General features: G+C 66.4%; 8 protein-coding genes across 8 annotated transcripts; 4 read left to right on the top strand and 4 right to left on the bottom strand.

Moving 5' to 3' along the window:
• Positions 1-1,171: 1,171 nt before the first annotated feature.
• EMIHUDRAFT_216834 (hypothetical protein) lies at positions 1,172-5,217 on the top strand (the record flags this gene model as incomplete). The annotated part of the gene is made up of 3 exons (XM_005761395.1): positions 1,172-1,205; positions 1,363-1,457; positions 1,588-5,217. The coding sequence occupies 3 exons, from the start codon at positions 1,172-1,174 to the stop codon at positions 5,215-5,217; spliced, it is 3,759 nt and encodes a 1,252-aa protein (XP_005761452.1).
• A 413-nt stretch (positions 5,218-5,630) lies between these two features.
• Positions 5,631-7,296, bottom strand: EMIHUDRAFT_216835 (hypothetical protein; the record flags this gene model as incomplete). Its single annotated transcript, XM_005761396.1, has 6 exons — positions 5,631-5,675; positions 5,808-5,861; positions 5,964-6,242; positions 6,320-6,364; positions 6,622-7,123; positions 7,202-7,296. The coding sequence occupies 6 exons, from the start codon at positions 7,294-7,296 to the stop codon at positions 5,631-5,633; spliced, it is 1,020 nt and encodes a 339-aa protein (XP_005761453.1).
• Positions 7,297-7,655: 359 nt separating this feature from the next.
• On the top strand, positions 7,656-10,796 carry PSBO_2 (oxygen-evolving enhancer protein 1 of photosystem II). Its single transcript, XM_005761397.1, has 5 exons — positions 7,656-8,023; positions 8,207-8,347; positions 8,499-8,591; positions 8,795-10,485; positions 10,554-10,796. Exons 1-4 carry the CDS (start codon positions 7,676-7,678, stop codon positions 9,155-9,157), a joined length of 945 nt encoding a protein of 314 aa, XP_005761454.1. The 5' UTR covers positions 7,656-7,675; the 3' UTR covers positions 9,158-10,485; positions 10,554-10,796.
• Positions 9,613-10,763, bottom strand: EMIHUDRAFT_311906 (hypothetical protein; the record flags this gene model as incomplete). The annotated part of the gene is made up of 2 exons (XM_005761398.1): positions 9,613-10,471; positions 10,561-10,763. The coding sequence occupies 2 exons, from the start codon at positions 10,761-10,763 to the stop codon at positions 9,613-9,615; spliced, it is 1,062 nt and encodes a 353-aa protein (XP_005761455.1).
• Positions 10,797-13,881: 3,085 nt separating the features above from the next.
• EMIHUDRAFT_216839 (hypothetical protein) lies at positions 13,882-14,922 on the bottom strand (the record flags this gene model as incomplete). Its single annotated transcript, XM_005761399.1, has 1 exon — positions 13,882-14,922. The coding sequence occupies one exon, from the start codon at positions 14,920-14,922 to the stop codon at positions 13,882-13,884; it is 1,041 nt and encodes a 346-aa protein (XP_005761456.1).
• A 714-nt stretch (positions 14,923-15,636) lies between these two features.
• Positions 15,637-16,575, bottom strand: EMIHUDRAFT_216840 (hypothetical protein; the record flags this gene model as incomplete). The annotated part of the gene is made up of 1 exon (XM_005761400.1): positions 15,637-16,575. The coding sequence occupies one exon, from the start codon at positions 16,573-16,575 to the stop codon at positions 15,637-15,639; it is 939 nt and encodes a 312-aa protein (XP_005761457.1).
• Positions 16,576-17,582: 1,007 nt separating this feature from the next.
• On the top strand, positions 17,583-19,173 carry EMIHUDRAFT_105736 (hypothetical protein; the record flags this gene model as incomplete). The annotated part of the gene is made up of 4 exons (XM_005761401.1): positions 17,583-18,048; positions 18,111-18,275; positions 18,627-18,777; positions 18,864-19,173. 4 exons carry the CDS (start codon positions 17,583-17,585, stop codon positions 19,171-19,173), a joined length of 1,092 nt encoding a protein of 363 aa, XP_005761458.1.
• Positions 19,174-20,560: 1,387 nt separating this feature from the next.
• Positions 20,561-23,847, top strand: EMIHUDRAFT_465455 (hypothetical protein; the record flags this gene model as incomplete). Its single annotated transcript, XM_005761402.1, has 2 exons — positions 20,561-22,966; positions 23,192-23,847. 2 exons carry the CDS (start codon positions 20,561-20,563, stop codon positions 23,774-23,776), a joined length of 2,991 nt encoding a protein of 996 aa, XP_005761459.1. The 3' UTR covers positions 23,777-23,847.
• Positions 23,848-23,891: the final 44 nt, after the last annotated feature.

Below are 23,891 nucleotides of genomic sequence, written 5' to 3' on the forward strand. Positions count from 1 at the left end.
TCTCCATAGACACCTCACTAGACCCCACATACGGTCTCGTCCGTGCCTCGCCGGCCGGAGAGATTGCTAGAGGTGGAGCATGCTGCTCTAGCCTCACATGTCACTTCCTGTCGTCTGTTGTTTGTTGTGCCCTTGTTTGTTTCTCTTGGCACCTTGGAGTGCTGGGGGGGGGCGACAGGGAGGATGTGGCCTTGAGTTATGTGTACGCCAACTCAGGGTGTGTGGCAGCCAGCTGGCTGTGTGTCTTGTGAGCTTGTTTGTGTCTGTGTGTCGCTCGTGCGTGTCGTCATCATCTGTCTTGCGTCCACCCATACCGCGTTGGTGTCCAGTCCGAGCCTGGCTGTTCTTCACCTTTCTACCTACCTACCTACTGGTTCTGTGTGTCGCTCCTGTGCGACCGTCATCGCCCGTCTTGCGTCCACCCATACCGCGTTGGTGTCCCAGTCGTTGGTCGGACTGTGTTTCGCCTTCCATCAATCAATCAACGCGCCAGTCCGCACCTGTGTCGAGCCTGTCTGCTGTGAGAGAGAGTTGTTTTGTTTAAATTCTTTTCCCACTGTTGATGAGCAGGTCGGAAAGCCCAGCTGGGCTCCATCTGACACTCGCCCCAGCCCTCGCCGCCGCCGCCCTCGCCGCCGCCCTCGCCTAGGTGTCGCCGGCCGATAGCCGATAGGCCGTGGGTGGCTGCAGCTGCCTAACTCCTACAGCCGCCGCGTTTCTGTTTTCCCAGTGCGCGCCGTCCCGTGCCCAGTGTCGTGCGAGGGAGCTTTGATTTCTTGTAAAATTCTTTTCCCTTGTCGACCCACGCGCCACGGTCGTAGGGGGTGTAATGTGTAGGTTGTTGTTGGCAAATCAAGACACAGAGCTCACAAAATCACAGTGGGTGGTGAAAGCGAACGAGTCACTTAACTTGTTTTCCCAACAACATAGAGAACAAGCCTACAACAAGCCTACAACATACGTGCACTTAACAAACAGGCAGGGCTCAGGGGTCGATTGGGGCGGGCCACCCTGTCCAAGTGCGGAGGTGCCTTTCTGGCCAGGGGTGTCGAATGTTTACATGGCCAAATGATCATGAAGAAACAGGGAGGGTGAACTTGTGGGCGCTCGAAAGTTTGTTTTTGTTTCTGGCGTGCGCGCCCGTGCCCAGGGTTGGGGAGTTTTGTTGTAAATGCGTCTGCCGGCCAACGTTGTAACGCTTAATGGTGGTCCCGCGTGCGCCGGCGCTCGCCGTCTCTCTCCCCTCCTCGCGCCGCGACAGTCCGGTCCGCGGCCGGCGAGACTTGCCAGCGAGCCCCTCGGCCGACGTTGAGGCGACTCGCGCCGTGGTGCGCCGCCTTTTGCATGACCCTGCCGCGGCAGCTCAGCCAGCGGAGGCGACGCCTCTGGCCGTCGCGCGCCTCCTGGCGTTCGACTTCGGGTGGTCCACACACGGAGGCGCCGTCTTCGACCCATCGGTGAAGCTCTAGATGCGCGCGAGCAATGCACGTCGAAGAAGGCCTTGCTTGTTGGCGATAGATGAGGGTCGGACGCGCTGGCTTGCGCTTGCGGTCGAGACACTGAGCTCTCCCTCCTGACCCATTCCAGGCTCTCGACGCAACGCTGCGCCCTGTCGACCTCAACGCCATCCGAATCGACGGCGCCGCAGCGGGCGACGGCATCTCGGCCCTAGCCGAGCTGCTGAGCAGGTCGGGCGCAGGCGGTGAGGGGTGCGGAGCGTTCAGTGGCGACCGCGAATGGAGTCCCCTCTCATTATCTCGTGCATGCGCTGCCGACATGAACCGGCCTCTCGTTCGCGAGGAGGCGTTTCGAGCCGTGTACCGCTGGCTTGCCACCGAGCCCCTCACGCCTGGCTCCCTGGCTCTGCTCGCTCACCTGCTCGTCACGGCGCTGACCGACGCCTGGTCGGCGATCCGAAAGGCGGCGGCCGCCGCCGTGGGCCGCCTCCTCCCTCCTCTACTGTCGCCCCCGCAGTTGGTCCTCTTCCACGCCCACCTCCTCTCCCTCTCGGAAGAGCTGCTGCTGGAGGGAGGCCCTGCAGCAGGAGGACCGGACTTGGTGGACGCGACGCCAACAGTTGGCGGTCGTGTCGACGCGCTTCCTCGGCCGCTCTTGCGCCGTCACTCTGAACCGCCACCGCGCTCGACCCCGGCGGGCGCGAGCGGGCCGTCCTGGGGATCGACTGCTCCTCGGGTGCCGCCGCAGCAGCATGGGTCGCAGTGGAAAGCGCTCGAGGGGCTGATGCTCGGCATCACGGCAATGATCCGCGCGTCGAAGCCCGCCGACGCTCTCCTCGAGGCGGGTCGCTACGATGCGCTGCGGCCGACCTTGTACCGCCTGCTCGCGCACCCGCAAATTTCTGTGCGAGAGACGGCGCGCTCCGCTTTCCTCGCGGCCCTTGACGCGTCTGGTGCCTCCGATGGCGTCTTTGTCGAGGTGATGAACCGGCTGGCTAGCGGTGCCCCCTCGGACCCGGTGTCGCAGCGCCTGCCGTCCGCATCGCTTGACCGGCATGACGAGGCTTTCTTGCCGGCAGAGGCGCGCAGCAAGTGGGAAGATTGCAGCCGGACAGGCATCCCCGGGGAAGGTTTAGAGACGCTTTCGGTGGAGTCGCTCTCGCCTTCCTCGCCTCTGTCCCCGGCGGGCCGTTTCGAGCTCGAGGCCCTGGCACGCTCGCCCAACCCCGACGGCGACCCTTTTCTCAGCATCCGGCGGGCGTCCGACTCGGCCGCTTCGCTCGCCGCCACGCTCTACGCAGGGGGGCCTCCGTGGACGCGCCCGCCGTCGGCTGGGACTGTGGGGCACTTGTCCGCTTTCGAGGCGGAGGGTCTGCTCAGCCTGGCTGCGGCTGTGCTCCCCGGCTTGCCGCCCTGCTTTGTGCTTCGGAACTGGGGACGCGTCTGGCCCGTGCTAGAGGCCTACCTGTCCCACACGGCGTCGACAGTCCGCCAGGCCTGTTCAGCACTCTTCCGTGCGGCACTCGACGCGGCGCCGACGCGGCTCCACCCCATCCTCGTGCGACTGATGCTGCAGTCCATCTCCGCTGGCTGGCACGTCGACTCCACCTCTCTCTCCCGGCTCAACCCGACCACGCCATCGCCGTCGCCCGCCGGCCCCTCCCACAGCCCTTCCAACGGGGCCTCAAGCGGAGCCTCGCTCGGCGTGGCCGCCTGCTCGCCTGCCTCGTCTACCGCACCGCATACTGCTCGCTGGCCGCTAGCCGCCGCCTCAACGGCCGAGAGCGATGCGGCTTTGTGTCATCCGAAGCCGCGCCTCGAGGCCGTTAGCGAGAGGCAGCTGTCATGGCAGAGCCGCGAGGGGCGGCTTCTGGCGCTGGAGCTGGTCTACGACTTTGTGCGGGGGCAGCACGAGGCCGCGGCGGAGGAAGTGCCCGTCACGACCTCGCGCGAGGCGGGAGCGACGAGCCCTCTACGTGCCCGTCGCGCCTCTTTCGACACGGCAGCGACGCCCCGGTCCTTCCTCAGTCCAGCGCCGGCGCCGGCGGCCACGGTTGAAGCACCGCAATCGCTCCTGTACCTGCTCAGACAAGACCCACCACCCGCGATCCTTTGTGCCACCAACGCGTTTTCGTTGCCGACTCCGCCAGCGAGGTCGACGCTGGCCGCGCCGAGCGAGGTGCCGCTACCCTGCGCCGACAGCAGCGCGGATCGGTGGGTCTGGGAGTGCGATGGCACAAACGCGGAGCGCGAGGCGGAGGAGTGGGCGCGAGCGCTCAACTGGGTCCCGTTTGGCACGTGCTTGCAGCTCTCTCTGCTGCAGGTGACTCAGTGCTTTGCGGATCGCCGTTTCGAGGTGCGGCGCATGGCAGACCAGCTGCTACGGCCGCTCACAGAGGTGGCTCTCGCCGCCGACCTGCCGGTGCTACAGGGGCTGTGGGCCAGCTTTCTGCCGCTCGTCGACTCTTTGCCGTGCTGGGTCGGCGCCTCCACCCTCCTCCTGGCACTCAATCACGCACAGCATTCGGAGGACACTCGGCCATCGGACGTGCCACGGCCGACGGCGCCGCTGGCGCTTCCACAGCGGGTGCGCGCGCTCCTTCCCGAGCTGCTCGGTCCGGTGTCTGATGTGGTAGCCGCCGCGACGTCGGACAAGGTGGTGGTGGTTGGAATGCAGCTCCTCGCAAGGCTGCTGGGCACCTTTCGCTCAGACCTCGCACTTTCTCCGCAGCGCCGCGCCACTCACACGGCCCTCCTCTCTCGCGCGCTACTCGAGGTCTCGGCGCAGGCGCACCCCGACAGGAGCCTCGAGGGGCTGCTGCGGGACGAGGCTGGCGACCGCCAATCATCGGACACATCGCCATCGCAGCACCCACCTTCGCCCGTGGCTGCCTCCGGCCGCCGCGCGCTCCCCGCCCCGATTGTTTCCGGACGCGACACAGCCCACGCGCGGCTCATTGCGTCGTCGCTACTCACCGCCGTCCACGCGGAGCTCCCCGCGGTGTGCGAGGGGCTTGAGCGCACTGAGGGTTCCGAGATGCTCCTGTACGTGCTCTCCTCGCTCCGTCTCACCGTGCGCGACCCGCCGCTGCTGCTCCCACTTCTCGAAGCGGTCGACGTCTTGCTCACAAATGACGAGCGGTGCGCCGAGAGCGGCCAGTCGGTGCTCTGCGTGATGGTGTGGCTGCTCTCGTCGCCGCTGCTCTCGTCGTTTGCGCTGCGCCATCTACTCATCATTTGCCACCGGCTGCCACAGATGCATAGCTCAGCGACACTCTTGGAGCTGCTGCGCGCGATTGCCGCCTTGCTCTTGCGCGACTCGCAGGTTGACTGCGAGGCCGAGGTGAAGGGGCATGCCAATACCGCGGTGCCTTCGCCAGATTCGCTCCGAGCGCAGCTGCGAGATGCGATTGTGGGCGGCGCAAGCGATGGCATGGCCTCCGGGGCTGACTGGGGCGAGAAAGGGACATCCGGCTTGCCAGCTGCAGCGCAAGTGGGTTTCGAGGCGGTGGCGGAAGATGAAGCGGACGGTTGGGACGATTGGGATGAAGCGGAGGTGGAGGAGGAGCCGGCCGAGCCGGAGGTGGTGCAGCAGGAGGCGGGCGCGTTTCTGCGCTCTCTCTGCGCCGGCGGCGCGGCCACTGATACGCAGGGGAGATCCACGCTCAGCCAGCTACTCTTGGGCGTGCTGCCAAAGCTGTCCGGGTCGGAGACCGCAGCGCTGCTCGGCGCAGTCCGAGCGGCGCCGCCTGCACCGTGAGCTTGACGACAACCAGAGCGTGACCATGCACGTACAAGATACAGCATACGCGGTGTGCCCTGTCTACGCCGCCATACGTGACGTCTTTGCGTTTTATGTGTGACCGCCAAGTGCGCGTGAGAGTGTGCGAAACGAGCCGGCGCGGTCCCCCCTCTGGCTCCGCCGCGGGCGTTTTTTTTTGCCGCAAAGAGGGTGTTGCATCTTGTGCGAGATCTCTGTTCTCTCTCTTGTGTTATCGTGCGGTACGTGGAGGAAGAGACTTTGCAACTCGCAAGTGCCATGGGGCGTGGGCGGACCCCAGCTGCGAGCTGGCAGCTCCGTTTTGATTATTTCTCCAAGCACAAGCTTTCTATTAACATGTTTTGTTGTAAGATTCTCAACACACGCAAGGGATGCGCACGAAAGTTTACTGTTTAGCAAAAGTCTCCCAAATCGCACGTGCGGCGCGCGGTGTGGGCCTGGGGGGGCGTGGCTCGTGGCCTCCCCCTACACAGCGACTCCTCGTCGCTGCGGTGATAAAAAGGCAAGACTCGGCCGCCGAGAAGTCGCGGCCCGACCTACCCGCGCGCCGCGCGCAGCTCGTCCCGCACCGCCATCAGCGCCTTGCCGAGCCGGTTCTCGCCCGTCGAGATGCCGTCGCCCGCCTGGGGGCGCGGAGAGGGCGTGGATCCTCTCGCCCCGCCTCTCCCCCTCCCCCCCCCCCTCCCGCCCCGCGCCTGGATGCCGAGCCACGGGTTGAGGTCGACGCACGCGAGCAGCTTGTCTCCCGTCGCAAGGAGGTGCGCCGCCAGGCCCGAGCCCTCGGCCGCCTCGGAGGCGTACTGCGCACGCACCGCCGACAGCACCGCTGCGGCGCGCTGCTCGGAGGAGGGGAGGTCGGCGACGGCGTCGGCGGTGATGGCCGCCTCGAGGGTGGGGTACCTCTTCCCGTCGAGCTCGAAGGGGGCGAGCGTGCAGCGCATCGAGAGCGAGAGCGCCTCCGACGAGAGGGCGTTGTAGAAGGCGTGCACGCCTACCGCCTCGTGCTGAGTCTGGGGAACGAGCCCTTGCCAGGAGAGCGCGCGGTGGGGAGTGGTTGTTCGCCCTCCGACTCGAGGTCGACGTGGCCGTCGGGGAGCTCGTCGCCCTCGCCCAGCACGAGCTCGACCTGCGGGCACCTCGCCATATCTCCCCATATCTCCCCATATCTCCTGGCACGAGCTCGACCTGCGGGCACCTCGCCAGGTCGCCTCGCCAGGTCGCCTCAAGTGGAGAGGAGGAGAGGGGAAGCGGAGGAGATGGGCGAAGACAGGAGGAGAGGGAGGAGAGAGAGCGAGGAGATGGAGGAGAGCCGAGGAGGAGAGGAGGCGCAGAGGAGGAGGAGCAGGAGGAGAGCGGCGCGAGGAGAGACTCCCGCAGCCTCACCTGCTCGCACTCGTACGTGAAGTCGTCGTCGTGCTCCACCTCGGTGCAGTGCGCCTGGAAGGCGGCGTTGTCGGCGACGATCGCGCCGCACCCGCCGCACTTGATCCTCTTCACGCGCCGCTCCAGCTTCCTCCGCTCCGCCTCGGCGTTGTGCGCCCTCGCAATCTCAATCGCGCTCGCCGCGAGGCGAACGCCGGCGTCGAGCGGGAGGCGGCGCAGCGGGCTCGCGCCGGCGTCGCTAGCAGCGGGCTGTCCCACCAGCGGGTCGTAGTGCTGCCCCGTGTAGAGCACGAACACGCTCGCCGTCGGCGCGTCGGCCGAGTATGTCGAGCAGCGGAGTGTTTCGCACGACGCGAGCACGATCTGGACATTGTAGTGCTGCGCGAGCATCAGGATCTCGGGCTCGCCGCCCCAGTGCGTCTCCACGCGGATCCACGCGCCGTAGTCGGCCACGCTGTCGTGGCCGAGCAGCAGGGCTCGCGTGTCGGGGTCCGGGTCGGCGCTGACGCTGTCGGCGCAGGCGGCGCGCAGGCGGCGCGCGGCCGCGCGCAGGTCGAGCTCGGAGGTGAGGTCCTCGCACAGGTACGCGGCCGTCGAGAAGAGGCAGTTGTTGTCAGGCGCGACTCGGACACGGGCGAGGGCGGCGGAAGTGCAAGTGTCCTGATGGTCGGTCATGTGTGGTGTGCGCGTGAGAAAACTTGGGGCGCTCCTCTTCCTCTGCTTCCTCTGCTATCTGCTGCGCCAGCACTGCCTCCCACTCAGGGTCAGCAGCAGAGCCAGCATCGCTTTGAGCAGAGCAGCGCATTGCCACGTCCTCGTCGCAGAGCTCCACCGCGGCGAGACGTGGTGACAATGCTCAATGGACTGAGTTGACAAGGTAAGGGGAATGATCAGAATGGCAAGGCTGGGTAGTCTCCCCCCATCCCCAGGGCCTCCAGGGCTCGCAGCTCAACCTCTCATAGACCATAGGACGTATTTTCTTCTAAAGAACAAGGTGTGTGAAAAAGAAAAACTTCGCGTAATTGCTCGCTTCCCAGATCCTCTCTCGGTCGCCATGCTCGCCTCTGCCCTCTCGCTCAGCAGCTCGCTCGTGACGCCCGCCCCGGGGCGCGTCGCGCCGATGCAGCGGTCCGCCGACGTCAGCATGGCCGCGAAGGACTCGGTCACCGCCGGTCAGGTCGCTGGCATGGCTGCTGCGGTGCTTGCGGTCGGGGTGCAGTCGGCGTCGGCCGGCCCCTTCACGCGCACAGACATTGCGTCGCTGACGTACCAGCAGATCAAGGGCACGGGGCTGGCCAACACCTGCCCGGTGGTCGAGCAGGTCGACGGCATGAAGACCGAGATTAAGGTCGGCGGCAACTACAAGATTGACGAGTTCTGCCTCGAGCCGACCTCCTTCCAGGCGCGCCCTCCTGCACAGCCTTCACACGACGCGCGTCGAGCGTCCACGCCTGATGGGGCAGCATCTCCGCGGCGGCGCACTCCGCGCTGCACCCGGTCGCCGGCCTCTTTCCCCTCGCCCCCCTCCCCTCCTCTCCGCCCCCGCGCCGCCTCGCGACAGCGCCGCTGCTGCCGACGGCTGCAGGTTCTGGAGGAGAAGCTGACGAAGTCGGGCGTGGTGACCGAGGCGGTCGACACCAAGGTGACGACGCGCCAGACCTACGTCCTCACCGGCATGGAGGGCGACCTCGTCCAGAAGGACGGCAAGCTCACCTTCCTCGAGAAGGCAGCCGCTGCACCGCCGCCGCTGCACCGGGCCCCGCCCGGCTCCTTACCCTGTCGCCGCAAGCTGCCCTGCCCCCAGGGAAGGGCGGGCCTCCCCTCCTCTCCCGGAAGGCACCCGGGACCCCCTCCTCCCCCCCCCCCCCCCCCTTCAGGACGGCATTGACTACGCCCCGACCACCGTCCAGCTGCCCGGCGGCGAGCGCGTGCCCTTCCTCTTCACCGTGAAGAACCTCGTCGCGCAGTCGGTGGCCCACCCGCCCACCGCACTCTTCCCTGCGCCAGCCTCTCCAGCTCCCTCTCGCACCCTCGCCGGTCCTGCCTCCCTCCCCACCCCCCCACCCCCCACCCCCCACCCTGCAGCTACCCCTCGCCGCGCCTGCCTCCCTCGCTCCCCCCACCCGCCCCTCACCCCGCCGCCCCTCACCCCGCCGCCCCTGCCCCGCCCCAGGACGGTGCCACCTCCTCCATCAGCCCGGGCCTCAAAATGTCGGGCGGCTTCAACGTGCCCTCCTACCGCACCGGCCTCTTCCTCGACCCGAAGGGCCGCGGCACCACCACTGGCTACGACCAGGCCGTCGCGCTGCCCGCGCTGCAGGCCGGCGGCGACGAGTCGCTCTTCAAGGAGAACAACAAGAAGTTCGACGTCGGCCGCGGCTCGATTGAGCTCAAGGTCACCTCGGTCAACGCGGAGCTGGGCGAGTTTGGCGGCGTCTTTGTGCAGAAGCAGCCCTCCGACACCGACCTCGGCTCCAAGGTGCCCAAGGAGCTGCTGCTCAAGGGCCAGTTCTTTGGCACCGTCGTGCCCAACTAGAGCCCGTCATTTCCCCGACCCGATGTGATGGCTGTGGCAAGCCCGCGTGCAGCAGGGCCGGCTCCAGCGGGTCGCTCCTCGACTTTTGGGATGGCGCGGATATGTGTGCACACAGAGAGAGGTGTGGTCCGCTTGGCGAGTAGCGTCACCAGATAAAAACAGATACACGCGAGACAGACACGGCGGACCTCTTGCTAGCCAGTAGCCTTGTCGGAGCTCGCGACCACGCCGGCGACCGGAATGTGCGAGTTGCGACGGCCCCCGCGCCGGCGGCACACCCGCGCGCACGCCCCGCTCTCGGCCGGCTCTCCGCATTCCGGCAAGTGCTCTCGCTCGATGCGATTGGCTCGGTCGCCGCAGCGCACAGCCGCACACGCGGGCTCAGTCCACGCAGCGCACAGCACAGGCGCACGGCCAACCGCCCGGCACGAGAGACCAGAGCGCCGGCTGCCGCCTCAGAAGGGCTTCGCGTCGAGGAAGGAGGAGATGAAGGCGAGCGACGCCGCCGGCTGGTAGGTAGGCACCATGTGGCCTGCCAGCCGGATGGTGAGGAAGGAGAAGTCGTGCTTGCCCTCGGAGGGGGTGTACGCCGTCACGTAGCCGGCGGGCGCGCGGCGCTTGCCGGGCAGGTACCAGGGGCGCCACGCCTTCGCCTCGGTGAGGACGCCTCGCTTCTCGAGCATGCCGATCCACTCCTCGTTGCCCTTGTACGGCACGCACGCGTCCGCGTCGCCGTTGTAGATGAGCACGCGCAGCTTGGCGGAGAGGGAGGGCCACAGCGTGATCGAGGCGGGGCCGGAGAGGGAGTAGTGGAAGCTCGACTTGTGCGGAGCGTCGAGGTGGAGCGCCTTTCGCACGTCCGGGCGAGTGATCCACTCCTCCGTCGCAGCCATCCCCCCGCACCGCCACGTGAAGCCTCCCTCCGCCGAGCTCGAGCGCGGCGCGAGGTCGGCGCGCAGCCGCTGGCGCGCCCAGCGCATCGACTTGTTGTGCGCGGCGAGCCGCTCCTCCATCTCGTCGCAGTTGTCATAGATGTTGTAGACATTGTGCGGCCCGACCTCGGCGGAGACCCGCTCGAGGAGGACGTCGCACGCGGCGCCCGGCTCGTCGAACTGCCCGTCGCAGGCGGCCTGCACCTGCTCGTACAGCTTCTTCGAGACGAGGCCCTTTCCAAAGTACATCTCGACGTCGTTCCGCTCCTCGTTGGGCCCGTTGCAGGCCACGCTCGTCTCGTCGCCGCCCCAGCACGCGTTGCCCGCCGCGATGCCCTTGAGGGGGAGCGTCGAGTTGAAGGGCGCGTGCGAGAGAATGTAGCTCGCGATGTTTGGGCCTGCACCGCGGAGGACGCAGGTCAGAGGATGCTGTCGCCTCGCCCTGCTTGCTTCGGCTAAGCCTCGCCGTACTGGCCAAAGTACGACTCTCCAGTCAGGTAGAGCGGGTTGGTGGCGAACTCGGGGAAGGCGCGCGAGAACTCGACCAGGCTGTGCGCATACGCCTCGGCCTGCGAGACGTCATCCCACTTGCACCCCACAGGCTTGCCCGCCTTGACACACGTTGAGAAGCCCGCGCTGTTGCCACTGCCGGCGGGTGACTCGAGGTAGAGCATGTTGGCGACCTTGTTCCACGCAAACTCGTTTGCAGAAGGGCCGTCGGAGGAGAGCGAAAAGTAGCCCATCTCGGTGAAGAGGCCGACGTCGATGCTGGAGCCGCCCGGTCCGCCCTGGTGCCAAGTGACCACGGCGTCGTTCTGCGGGTCCCGTTGCGACGTGTGGAACTGATAGTGGATGCGCAGCTCATCGTAATCGTTCAGCGTGAAGGGACCCTTGACTGCGAGATAGCCGCTGTAGAGCTTGAACGGCCAGCTGTCGAAGCCTGGCAGACTCGTGACGAGGTCAGCCTGGGGAGCCGATAGCGGGGCGAGGAGAGCAGAGATCATGCTTGGCGTGGTTGAGCCGGCTGGGACTGGACAGGAAGACCCGAGTGACTGGACAGCGTCGCTTTGATCGACTCTTCCGATCGACTCTTCCGGCGTGTGCGAGGACGGTTATTTCTTTTCCAGCAACTTGCTCCGGTGGTGTGCCGGTGATAGTACTAGCACGCGCCAGTTCGCACCTGTGTCGAGCCTGTGTGCTGTGAGAGAGAGTTGTCTTGTTTAAATTCTTTTCCAGCAACTTGGCCCCGACCCGAGTCCATTCGCGGAAAATGAACGTCGAAAGAACTGACACCACGACCCGCGAGCCGCGTGCCGCCCGGTCGTGTGTCTCGCACCTCGGTCGGGACCCGTGTCGCGTGTCGAGTGTCGTGCGTGTCGGCCGGGCGGGCGATTCCGACACGCCGGCTAAGCCCGCGCCACGCAAGCCCATGCGCAAGCCGCAAGTGGTGCTTTTCGAGCCTCAAGCTGAGGGAGGGTGTAGAGGATGTAGAGTGTAGAGCGCTGTAGAGCTGTAGAGATGTAGAGCGCTGTAGAGCTGTAGAGCTCTACATCCGCCGCGTGACGAGGCGCCTGCGTTGTAGAGCGATGTAGAGGCGCTCTACAACGTGAAATCTCTACAACAAACTCTACATCATAAGCGGCGAACGAGGCACGGTCGCTCTCCGACATGAGGCGCGTTGCACTTGCCAGTGCTGCCCTGGCCTTCTGTCTGCCCGCCCAATGGGTGGCAGATGCCTCTGCTGCTGTGGCATGCCTCACGGCTGCGACTGGCCGGCGCCTCGGCGCGTCAGCTCGGCTCGGCGTAGCGATAGTGGCCAGCGCAACTCGCCTGGACTCAACGCTCAGCCAGGAGCTCCCGCACGCGCTGGCGCGAGTCATGGCGCAGATAAGGCGTCTGAATGCTCGCCTCGCCTCGCGCAAATGCGACCGTCCTCGCAGCCGACAGTCCACCGCCTGCTAAAGAAGCACAGCGACGAATGCGGCACCGGCGACACATGGCAGGCTGGTCATGACGCAGTTATAGGGTGTTGTGTGCCGTCAGAGGGACTCTCTGTGTGTCAGGGATAGTCAGGGCCGTCCATCAGAGCTCCACTAAGCTCGGAGACACCCCATTAGCGCGGCTCGACCTCTTTGAGTCACTGCCTTCCCGGCGGTTTGGCTGTAGAGCCTCTACAACAAACTCTACAACAAAATCGCGCTCTACATCGCTCTACAACGCAGGCGCCTCGTCACGCGGCGGATGTAGAGCTCTACAGCTCTACAGCGCTCCAGAGCGCTCTGCATCTCTACAGCTCTACAGCGCTCTACACTCTACATCCTCTACACCCTCCCTCAGGCCTCAAGGGGGGTCCGAGTTAACAATAACATGAGTCCGATCCGGATAACGCATAAGCCCCCCAGACAGCAGACTCGAGGCCCCAGACGCAGTGACACACACAGCCGCCGATTAGGCCGCCGCTACCTCTTCAGCTCCACCGCCTCGGCGCCTGTTGCGGGGTCGTCAAACACGCTCACGCGGTGCCGCAAGCCTTTGAGGCTCCTCCGGTAGGCCTTGCGCAGATCCTCCTTGTCGGACGAGCCGAGCGCGGCGGCCGCCCCGCTGACCGCCGCCTTGCGGAGCCGCTTGGCGTCCAGTTTCCCGCCGGGCGCCGCCTCCAGCCTCCGGAGAATGTCTGCCTGCCAGTCAAACCCGCCCGTGCTGCCCGTCGCCGCCTTCGCCCCGGCCGCCTTCTCCGCCGCCGCCTTCTCCGCCGCCGCCTCGCTCTTCTTCTCGCGCTTCCTGCTCTTCTTCTCCTGCTTTGAGGCGCCCGCCGCCGCCGCATCTCCCTTGCGCTTCTTGGCGCCCGTCTCTCCCGGGGCGCCCATGCCCGCCGCCTCGTCCGCCGCCGCCCGCTGCGCCTCCTTGAGCGTGCCGCCCACCGTCTCGCCCTTGACAAACATCGAGTACAGCCCGCCCGCGACGGTGTTCTTGGCCTTCATCTCAAAGGCCACCGGCCGCGCCCACGGGTCCCAGTGGCCAGCGGCCACCGCGCCGGCGCTCGTCGACTGGAACTCGCGCTTGTTCTCTGCCCCACCGCGCGCCCTCTTTGCCGCCTTCTCCGCCTTTCGCGCCGCCTTTGCCTCGGCGGCGTTGAAGCCAAGGCCGCCTGCCGAGCCGCGTAAGCTCGAAGCATCCTCCAGGCTCTTGTGGAGCTTCGTGAGCTTCTCCGCCTGCATCACCAGCAGCAACTCGTAGCCTCAGATAAGAAAGAAAAAAACGCGCGAGGGCTAGTGTGGTGGCGGCGTGCCGTCCTCCCATCCCTGCCTTCTTTTCGTTTTTTTTCTTGGTGAGCCGGTGGGTGTGCCAGTCCGCGCCAGTCCGCGCCCTTGTCGTGCCAGTGAGCAGTGTGCTGTGACTTGTATTTTAAGAATTCTTTCTTTCTTTGGGCGTGCGGCTACCAACCTGCACTCCAAGTTCCTCTGAGCTCTGTGTCCCTGAGTTATTGCAATACAAGATCCTGCTCGTGCTACGTGCAGGTGGTGGGGACCCGGTCCTTCTCCCACCCCTCGAGCCCTCGTTGCGGGCGCGTTCGAGCGCGTCGATTTATTCGTTGTTAATGACTGCACTCCAAGTGCTCCAAGTTATTTCGTTCGCGTTTTCTCCGAGTTGCGAGTTGCACCGCCGGTTTTCGGGTTTTGGGCGTGTGGTGGCAGTGGTGCCACGAGCCACGACCCACAGAGCACAGCCTCCTGCGCCTCCTGGTTTTCGGTTTTATTTCTTGCAGTTTCACGACACTCTTAACAACCAGCGCTACTCTTCCCATTCCCTCACCAGCGTCGTCCGCCACATTTCTCGCGTAAACCGTTGCCACTCGAAGCCCGTTGCGCAGTGCATCGTGCATCGGTTGTCCCACACGACAAAATCTCCCGGCTCCCACTGCCACTGGACCACAAACTCGTCGCGCGTCGCAAAGGGCAGCAGCGCACGAAGCTCCGCCTCGACCGACGGCATCTCGACCGCCTCGAGCTCGCACCGGTCCATCTCCGCTCGCGAAAGCTCGGCCCCGCCGGGCAGCACCGCGCAAGTCCCCGCGTTCATGCCGGACAGCGCCTCCCTGCCCGTCTGCGGGTGCCGCAGCACGAGAGGCACTCTCTGAGCCGGGTTGGCCCTCCGCTGGGCCTCGGAGAGAGTCGGGTAGTCTGGCGAGCCCCGCTTCTTCACCTTTGCGTCGTGGTGCGCCATCGAGCAGACGCAGGTCAGGCCCCGCAGCCGCTCCTTGGTCACCTCGTCCAGGCTCGCGAAGGCGGTCGTCGCGTCCGCAAAGCACGTGGCGCCGCCCGAGGGCGGGGCCGTCACGCAGTACAGCGCCGAGCCGACGGGAGGCCGCCGGCGGTACAGCGAGTCCGTGTGCCACGCTGGCTGCCGCTCGGCGGCTCGGTACTGAGCAGAGCCGCCCGGCGGCAGCGGCGCGGAGATGGTGTGCATCGAGATTAGGCGGCCCGTCTCGTCGCGCACATTGCCGATGCGCATGACCGACGAGAGACCGCCCACCCGGAAGTCAATCTTGCTATCATCCAGCTCCTGCTCCACCTCCCCGAAGAGCGCAGACAGCTCGAGCATGCCGCGAGGCGTCAGCGAGAGGCCGCGAAGCACGAGCAGGCCGCCGTTCTGCCGCCACAGGCGCCGCAGCAGCGCGCCATTGCGGATCAGGGATGGGAGCGATGCTTCCACGCAGGCGCCAAACGGCCGCAGCGGCCGGTGGTGCAGCGGCAGGAGGCCTCGCTGCCTTTGCAGTAGGAGGAGCGCGGTCGCGGCGACAGCGACGGCAACGAGAGCGGTGGAGGAGTGCATGTAGGTGCGTGTGGCGGGCGGGCTGGGCTGTGTGCTCTGGGCTGTGTCACGAAGCCGCCGGCGAGAGCGAAGCCGCCGGCGAGAAACGAGGGTGCGTGGTTTCTTTTTTCCGCTCTGTCTTCTCTCTCTCTCTCTCTCTCTCTCTCTCTCTCTCTCTCTCTCTCTCTCTCTCTCTCTCCCTCTCTCTCTCTCTCCCCCCCCCCCCCCCCCCTCGCCCCTTCTCTCTACGAGCCAAATAAGGTCCAAAGGGAGGGATGGGAGGACGGCACGCCGCCACCACACACAGGGATTTTAATAAGAGAAGTGTGGTGGTGCTAGCCGTCGCCCACCCTTGGGCGTCTGCCTCTTCCTATCTCTCTTCCGGTCCCTCGCCGATTCTCGCTGCAACCTTCATGGACAGCACCCGGTGTGTGTGCATGCCGGGCGATGAGGTGTGGTTCTTGTGTGCTTGTGTGGGGGTGCCTCCCCGACTCGGACGGCCGCCTCAGAGGGCGGGCACGCTTTCTTCTCGCCCTCTCACCCGCGGGTGATGGCCGAGTCCACGGAGCCGCACGCTGCCTCTCCTTGGACGCAAGGCTCCGACTTCTATAGAGAAAACCTCATCTGCACCAGCGTTTTATAAGGTGCGGTCTGCGGACAACAGCTGCAGCGTCGCTGCGGGGCGAAAAGCCGCGGACGCCGCTCGCGAAACACATGGGTGTAAGGTTCTCGGACTCAGTGTAGCCGATCCCGCCCTGCATCGGCGCCCAACGGTGCATATTTCCCAACGACCTGCCAAGTCCCTGCACGGCAGGCCTCGCCATCCGTGCTGTGGCACACCAGCTCAACCAGTTCAGCATAGCCAAAGTCTACAAAGTCCTTTCGATCGACGCCGACCAGTAGAGCACCGATCTTCCTCGCGAGCGCACCGTGCGTCACCAGGATGGTCGTCGAGCCGAGAGGAGCGAGGAGCTCCATGCAGTTGGCGATCTTGTGCGCGCGCTCTACGGCCGATTGCGGATGATGCGTCAGCCCATTCAATTCGGCACCGGAGCTTGGGTCATAGCTGACGAGGCAAGTCTGCCCGCGGTAGTGCACGTCGATGTGCCGGTGTATGGCGAGGAGGTCGGCCGGGCAAAGTAGCACAGGCTGGCACACACCACGAGGAGCCGAATCGCTCGTCGGTGGGACCGCCGTGTGCTCGGCTGGGAGCACGGAGTGCCGATGCGTGCCCATCATGCGAGGCCGCAGGAAGGTCTCCTCCTCTGCCAACGCCTCGTCGATCCCAATGCCGAGCGTTGGGACTCCCATGGAGTCTGTGAGGCATCCAGCAGTCTGCACGCAGCGCACCAGCGGAGAGCTACGCACGACCAAGGGTCCATCCTGCACGCGCTCTCTTATCCATTTGCCGGTCTGGCGCGCTTGCTCGAGGCCCACGAGCGACAGCGGCCCGTCGTGTGGCCGTGACGCGTCCCGTGCCCACTCTGGATGCACGTGATCAAGCCTCTCCGCATGGCGAATGAGGAAGACACGAGTCGTCGTCGTGCCTGCGGTGGATGATGCACCGTGGTCCGATCTGCTAGTCGAGGCGCTGGCCGACATGCTGGCTGTGACGCTGGTGGCCGCGCCAGCGACGGCGGTGGCATGCAGCACAACGCGCCTGAATTGGTGCATTGAATCGGTGCATTGCCGCCGCCTATGACACCACAGCCCGCCCCGAACGGAACGTGTGATGTCACTATTTCACTCGGATTAACTCCATTGCACCTTCGGTGAGGGTCATGGCGCGTAAAAGGAGACACGGAATCGCGTGCCTCCACCAGGAAGGGCTACGCAGTATCCCTGACATCCCCTGGGATCCTGCCACTGAAGGCGGAGGGTTGGGACTCAAACGGCTTGGGCACTACATACAGGTCCGGAGGGAACCTCAACGTCCTGCAGCCACCCGCGGCGCCGTAAGGGATCGCACCTCGGACCAGATACTCTGCTGGAGGAATGGTTGGGCAAGTTACTCAGGACACGATCCCGGCGTGAATACAACTAACTGACGGATCCGCTCCTGACAGTGGCATGCACCGCGCCGCGGCGCGTGCCACTGTCTTTGTTTGAAGTAAAAAGTCGAATCAGAGCGGTGTCGGCGTTGTCCTGAGTTTTCTCCCCCGGACCGCCCAACCGGGACCGCTCCGGGACGCACGCCGGCGAAGCACCATCAAGCTGCTGTACGGCCCCGGAATCGCCTCCCCTGGCTTAGCTAGACTGAGAGATATTGTGCACATGGTCAGTCTCTACAATGTATACACTGTCACTGACACTGAACCTCCCAGAGCTCGTCCCGGTCCGCCACGGCCATCCTCAGCCTCCGGAGGGCCCCTGGCCGCGGCGCGGTGCGGCGGCGTCACAAATCCGACCACAGAGCACCGGGACGCGGTCGGGCGATCTGAGGCCCAACTAGGCGTATGCATTGCCTATCCAGGGCTATCACCTGGACCCAGCAACAGGCGCCTGCGGCGCCGTGGCCACGAGCTGCTGTTCACACTTGCCCAACCATTCATGCAGCACAGTAGAGAGCCACACCCCAAAGCCAAAGAGTAGGCAGGATAGCGCGGGCACAGCACCGCCTGTTCTCCGCGGCTGAGTGAGAGCCTTCGCTCGAGGGCTCCGAAGCTGCTTTCTCGACGTTTATGCGGCCAACGCCACTGCTGCGCCTTCTCGACTCTCCGACCAACGTACTTCTGCTCGCCGTCTTCGTCGACATGTTTGGCGTCGCCCTCGTGCTGCCGAACCTTCCATTTCTCTTTGCGGAGCTCGGCGGCACGCCAGAGAGCTTTGGCGTGCTCTCCTCCGTCTACGCGATAGCTCAGCTCACGGGCGGACTCGTCATTGGCCTGGTCGGCGACCGCCGCCTCGGCCAGAAGCTCTCGCTCCAGATCAGCTTTCTCGGCGCCGCTCTCTCCTACGCCGTGGCCGGCGTTGCGACGTCGCTGCTGCTGCTCGTCGCATCCCGAGTGATCGTCGGGCTGGCCAAGCAGACGATGACATGCTCGACGGCGCTTCTCAGCTCGCTCACCGACGAGGGAGGCCGCACGCAGGCCCTCGGCCGCCTCTCCTCCACTATGGCGCTCGCCCTCTCCCTCGGCCAAGCGCTCGGTGCGCCCGCCCGCGTTGCCGCCTCTCCTCAGCGCGGCTCACGGCCCGCCCTCTTCGCTCAGGCGGCATCATCGCCTCCCGCTATGGGCGGCGCATCCCGTGCCTCGCGGCGGCGGCTCTCTTTGCGGCCGACATCGCCCTCGTGCAGCTCTGCCTTCCGCACGTGGCCGCGCGAGGCGGAAAGGGCGGCGGCGAGAGCGGCGGGGACGGCGGGAGGAGTGGCGGCGGTGGCCGCGTCGCCGCCGTACGCTCCTCGCTGCAGCAGACGGCGGCTGCGTTCGGCGGCGGCGGCGGCGAGATGCTGCTGCTCCGGCTGCTGTACAGCCTGCTCATGCGGGCGGGGTACTCAATGCACGCGCTGTACGAGAGCCAGGCGGCAGTCCCTCGCCTCGCGCCTCACTGCTCACGCCTCGCGCCTCACGCCTCACGCCTCGACCTGGCGCCTCACTCCTCGACCTGGCGCCGCGTCCGTCAGGTGTGGTCCCTCTCTCCGGCCGTGTCTGGCTCTCGCCTTCCCTCGCGCGGCCGGCTGCGCGGCACGGGCGTGGCCGTGACCTGCCCACGGCCCGTGTCCGTAGGCTCTCTCGCCTCGTACAACCAGCTGCTCGGCCTCGCGGTAGACTGGCTCCTCGTCGGCAGGCTCGCGGCCAGCCGGGGAGAAGGGCGGCTCCTCTGCCTCTGCCTCTGCCTCGCAACCCTCAACTCGCTCCTCGAGTCGCGCCACCGCGCGTTCCTCCTCTACGCCGGGCGCCGCCGCCGCCGCGAAGAGCCGGCGAAGCGGCGGCGGACTCACCCGCGACTTCGCGCGGCTGTAGGCTGCACCTCCCCGTCTCCGCCGTCCTCGGCCGGATCACAAAGACGTGCCTCGCCTCGCTCTTCTCGAAGTCGGTGCCCGCCGCCGACCAGGCCCTCGTCCTCTCCGTCCTCGACATCGGCAACTCCGCAATCAACGTCGTCGCGCCGCTCTACGGCGGATCCGTCGTCGGCCGGCTCGGCGTCGCGTCGCAGCCGCTGCTCGCTGCGGCGCACTACGCGCTCCTCCTCGCGCCAACCGCGCTAGTCGTGAGGCGCGCCGAGAGCGAGGCCGCGCGGAGAGGAGGCGGCGCCAAGCCAAAGGAGCTGTGAGCTCGGCACGTTGCCCGCGGCCGTACGTTCGTGTCGTCGGCCCTCGAGATTCGTTTAGCGGTCTCGAGTCTGTAGGAAAACTAAGCGTGGGCGACGCGAGTGTGTGTATATGTACGTTATCCGAGTGTACACGTTGTGAGAACCCGCTTGTTGGCTTTGCGCCTGACCGCCTCTCCGTACTGAGCGTGTAACTCTGTGATCTGATCTGACAGTCTGTGTGGGTTCCGATTTTTTTTCTTGCTGAGAGATGAGACCCTTAGGGTACCCCTAAGCGCTAAGGGGGCGAGGGCCGGATTTATAGCACAGCGCGGATGCTCGCCAGCAGACCAGCACGGCCCGCCGTCGGTCGCGGTCTCGTCTTAGTTCTGGCAGCGTCGGCGCCGACCTGCTCCCGCGCGCTGGCCACGCATCATGCTGCGCTTCGCGAGCAATCGCGTAAAACGGGAGGCTCGCTGGCTTTTTGTGGCTTTTTGGACGGCTTTTTTGGATACTCCCGCCCTCCCACCCCTCTCTTGGATTTTTTAAAACGCCTTTTCAGAAATGCAAATGGGGAGTCACGCATGACATTTGACATATGCCATGCATGTGCATGCACGCACATGCACATGTGCATGTGCATGCAGATGCACCTTTTCGTCTATGACTATGTGTGTGAGCTGCGAAGTCGAAGTCACTGTGTCGTGCGCGTAATTTTCTTGTTTCGTATAAACTGATTACTTCTTAGGCGTTCGGGCGTTAGTGCCAGAGCGCGCCAGTCGCGTCTAGTGTCGTGAGAATGAGAGCAGCACTTGGAGCACTTTGGAGTGCAGGTCGGTAACCACCGCACGCCCAGGACCGGGGAGCTGAGAAGCTTGGCCTTTTATACGCTTTTCTCGCCGAGTATTATCTATATTCTTTTTGCGTATTCTTTCCGTATTCTTGTCCAAAATAGGGTCTATATTCTCGAATATGGCAAGAACAGATCCCAGTTGGCCAGACGATTGGGGTCGGGTTGCGGGCTAGAGAGCCCTACCTATCCCTGGGGGGGTGCGCGGTCGCAGGGCCATAACACGGGTCTCCGAGGGATAGCTCCGCGCTCCGATGTCCCAAATTACGTGTGAGTGTTAGAGTTGTTTGGTATTGCTAAAAATCTCTCTCCGATGTCTGCGCGTGAACAATTTCTTCTTGTTGTCGGTGTACCTGTGTTAGTGCCAGTGCGCGCCAGTCCCGTGCCCAGTGTTGTGCGAGGGATTTTGTTGTAAAATTCTTGTTGCATTCTGGCACCCACTCTCTTGGTCGCCTGCGAACAATTTCTTCTTGTTGCATTCTGGCACCCCTCGAGAGGCTCACGCGGAGTCGGCTGGGGCTATACCAGGATTTGCCTTCGACAGCGGCCATCTGGTGAGCGATGCTGCTTCTCGCTGCGCACCTCCTCGTCACGCCATGCCGGCACCACGCAACGCCGATCTCGATGGCAGAGGCCTTGGAGGCGTTGCCACGCCGCGAGCTGCAGGCGCTTGCCAAGCAGAGCGGACTGCGAGCGAATCAAAAGAGTTCAGTCCTCATCGCGCAGCTCAGTGGAAGGAATGGCGGCGTCTGGCCGCCAGCAGGCGTGGCCGGTGCACCCGTGGACCTGCCGGCGGCAGAGGACGAAGACCTGCGCTTGCTCTCGCGGAGAGAGCTGCAGGAGGTCGCCAAGCGGAGGGGCGTGCGGGCAAACGCAAAGTCGAGCGAGATCATCTCGGCGCTGGAGTCGCTCCGTCACGCCGACAGAGCCGCGCCGGAGCCCGACCCGGCACCAGCACCGCCAGAGGCTGCCGCGCCGGTGGAGGCTGCGGACGTCGGTCTCGATCTGGTGGAGCGAGCCCGGCCCGCGGTGCTGACGCCCGCGCCGTGCGCGGGCGGGCGGTGGCAGCCGATCCGGCTCCGCGGCCCGTCCCTCGAGCTGACTCTGCTCGTGCGGGACGTGGGCACGCCAGTCGGCCGGCTGGATGTGCCTCCTCTGAGCATCGTCGGGGAGAGGCTGGGCGGGGCGGAGGTGGAGGCGGAGGTGCTGCCCGCGCTGGAGCTCGGGGAGGAGGAGGTGGCGCTCGCCGCGGGGTGGGCGTCCACGCTCACCGGGCTGCTCGGCATCGACGAGCCCGGCCTCTTCCCTGCTCCGGCTCAGATGCTGCATGCGGACGGCGTCTCGAGCGGCTCCGCGGGCGGGGCCGGCGAGGCGGCGGTGCTCTTCTGGCCGCAGACGGAGGTTGGGGGCGGCGCTGGTGCGGCGGGCGAGCGGCGCGCTCTCGACGCCTTGCGGGACCCGGCGCAGTGGGAGAGGCTGACTGCGGAGCCGGGCGCCGCAGAGCCGCGCGCCACAGAGCTTGGCACTGCAGAGCTTGGCACTGCGGAGCGGGGCGATGCAGCTGCGTGGCCCGAGGACGGCGAGGGGGAGCCGGTGGTTGTGCTCGAGCACCGGAGGCCGGAGTGGGTTGCGCTCACGCCCACGCTACGGCTCTCCCGCGGTGTGGCCGGCTTGGCGAGGGTCAACCCGGACCGGAACGAGCAGAGCGGCGTCGGCGAGAAGACGCACCGCAACCCGAAGAACGCGCTGCAGGAGGCCGCCTACCGGCGCGGCCTCCCGCCTCCGAGCTACGCCTCGGAGCAGCTCTCGGAGCAGGTCTGGGCCGCGACCCTCTCCCTCGAGGGGTACGGGCACTTCCGCGGCGAGCCCGCGCCGCGGAAGCGGCTCGCAGAGATGGCTGCGGCGCGGCTCGGCCTCCGCGCCGTCGAGGAGGGGGCGGAGCCCCCTGCGGCGGCGGAGCCCCCTGCGGCGGCGGCGGAGGAGCCGGCGGTGCTGCCGCCCGGAGGAGTGGGCAGCCCAAAGGCGCGGCTGGGCCGGCTGGCGACGCGGGCGGGCGGCTACGTGGCCTACTCCGTCGAGCACCTCGGCCACCAGCTCTTCCGCGCCACCGTCCGCCTCGCCGGCATCGAGGCCGCCTCCCCCGCCGCGTGGCCGCCGGCGGCAGGCCTCGACGCCGCCGGCGAGCCCGCGCGCTCGAAGAAGCTGGCCGCGCAGAGCGCTGCGACGGTCGCACTCGGCGAGTGGGGCGACCAGCTCGCGCTGCTGTGCGAGCCCGGCGCCGACGCCGCGGGGGAGGAGGGGGAGGGCGGAGGCGCAGTGCTTCGGCTCGCCCTCCCTCTCCGCGCGTCGCAGTGGCGCGGCGCGGCGTGTGCCGTCGTGATGGCGCGCGTCCTGGCGCACGCCGCAGAGGTGCGCCTCCTCCGCGCCGACCTGCTCACGCTCCTGCCCGCGGCGTCGGTGCCTTCCTATGCGACCCTCTGCGGCGCCACGACGCCGCGCTCGATCGGCGGCGGCGGGGAGGGGTCCAACGAGATGTCCGCTTGGGTGGGCAACGCGGTCTTGGGCCTCTGCTGCAAGGTGGCCGCCGTCCTCGCCCTCGGCGCGCCGCCGCGGCGGGCGCAGCAGGTCTTCTCCCCGCACTACTACCGCTGGCTCGGCACCAGCTGGCTGGCGGGGCGGGTGCGGTCGCGCGGGTGGGAGAAGGCGCTCTTCCTGCAGCCGTGGGCCGGCGAGAGCGGCATCACGCGAGGGGGGGCGAGCCCCGAGACGCAGAAGGAGGTTGGCGAGGCGGTCATCGGCGCCGTCTTCCTCCACAGCCTGGCGGCGCACGGCGTCGACCGCGCGATGGAGGACGCGTGGCGCCTCTGCTCGCGCGTCGTGCTGCGCGGCGAGGGCAGCGTGGCAGAAGGGTGGGGCGAGGCGCTCGCCGTGCTCCGCCCGCGCCTCGTCGCTCGCCGGCCGGGCCCCGTCCGCGTCTGGGTCGACCTCCTCTCCCTCCCGTGGCCTAACCCTCACCCTCACCCTCACCCCAACCCTAACCCCAACCCTAGGTCGACCTCCTCTCCCTCCCGTGGCCTAACCCTCACCCTCACCCTCACCCCAACCCTAACCCCAACCCTAGGTCGACCTCCTCTCCCTCCCGTGGCCTAACCCTCGCCCTCACCCTCACCCCAACCCTAACCCCAACCCTAGGTCGACCTCCTCTCCCTCCCGTGGCCGAGCGAGCCGGGCCTGTTCGCCTCGGCCGCCTCGCGCGAGTGGGAGGGGCAGTCGCTCGAGTTCGTCGGTGACGGCGTCCTCCGCGTCCTCCACTCGCTCCACCTCCTCGAGTCGCTGCCCGGCTCGACCGAGCGCGGCGTGCGGGCGGCGGCTCGCATCGCGATGGAGAGGAACGAATTCCTCGCGCGCCGGATCTCGCGCGTCGTCGGCACAGACGGCTCCTGGCTGACGAGCAAGCTCCGGCTTGCGCGCGACGAGGTGCAGCGTTCGATGGCGGAGCAGGACCAGCTCCAGCTGGGCGACGAAGAGGCGTTTCGGCTCGACCTCGCCGCCAGCTTGCCCGACGAGAGCACCAAGGTGCTGGCCGACGTGCTCGAGGCGCTCGTCGGCGCGGTGGCGGTGCAGGACGGCCTCGAGCGGGCGGGTGCCGCCTTTGCCCAGGTGGTCCTCCCGCCCCAGTGCGTCGTCGACGAGCTCGCCGACGGCAGGGTCGCGGGCGACGTGACGCAGCTCCCCGCTGGCTCCGGTGGTGCCTCGAGGTGGTCCGCTTCAGCATGATCACTGATCAGGGTGGGCTCGTCTCATGTCTGTATGTGTGGACTCGTGGTGGTTTGAAGGTTTCGTTTTTGACATCTGTCCGTACACAAAAAGGCCAGAGAGCTCGAGCGGAAGC

Source organism: Emiliania huxleyi (genome assembly GCF_000372725.1).
Source record: "Emiliania huxleyi CCMP1516 unplaced genomic scaffold EMIHUscaffold_71, whole genome shotgun sequence".
NCBI classification, from domain to species: domain Eukaryota; phylum Haptophyta; order Isochrysidales; family Noelaerhabdaceae; genus Emiliania; species Emiliania huxleyi.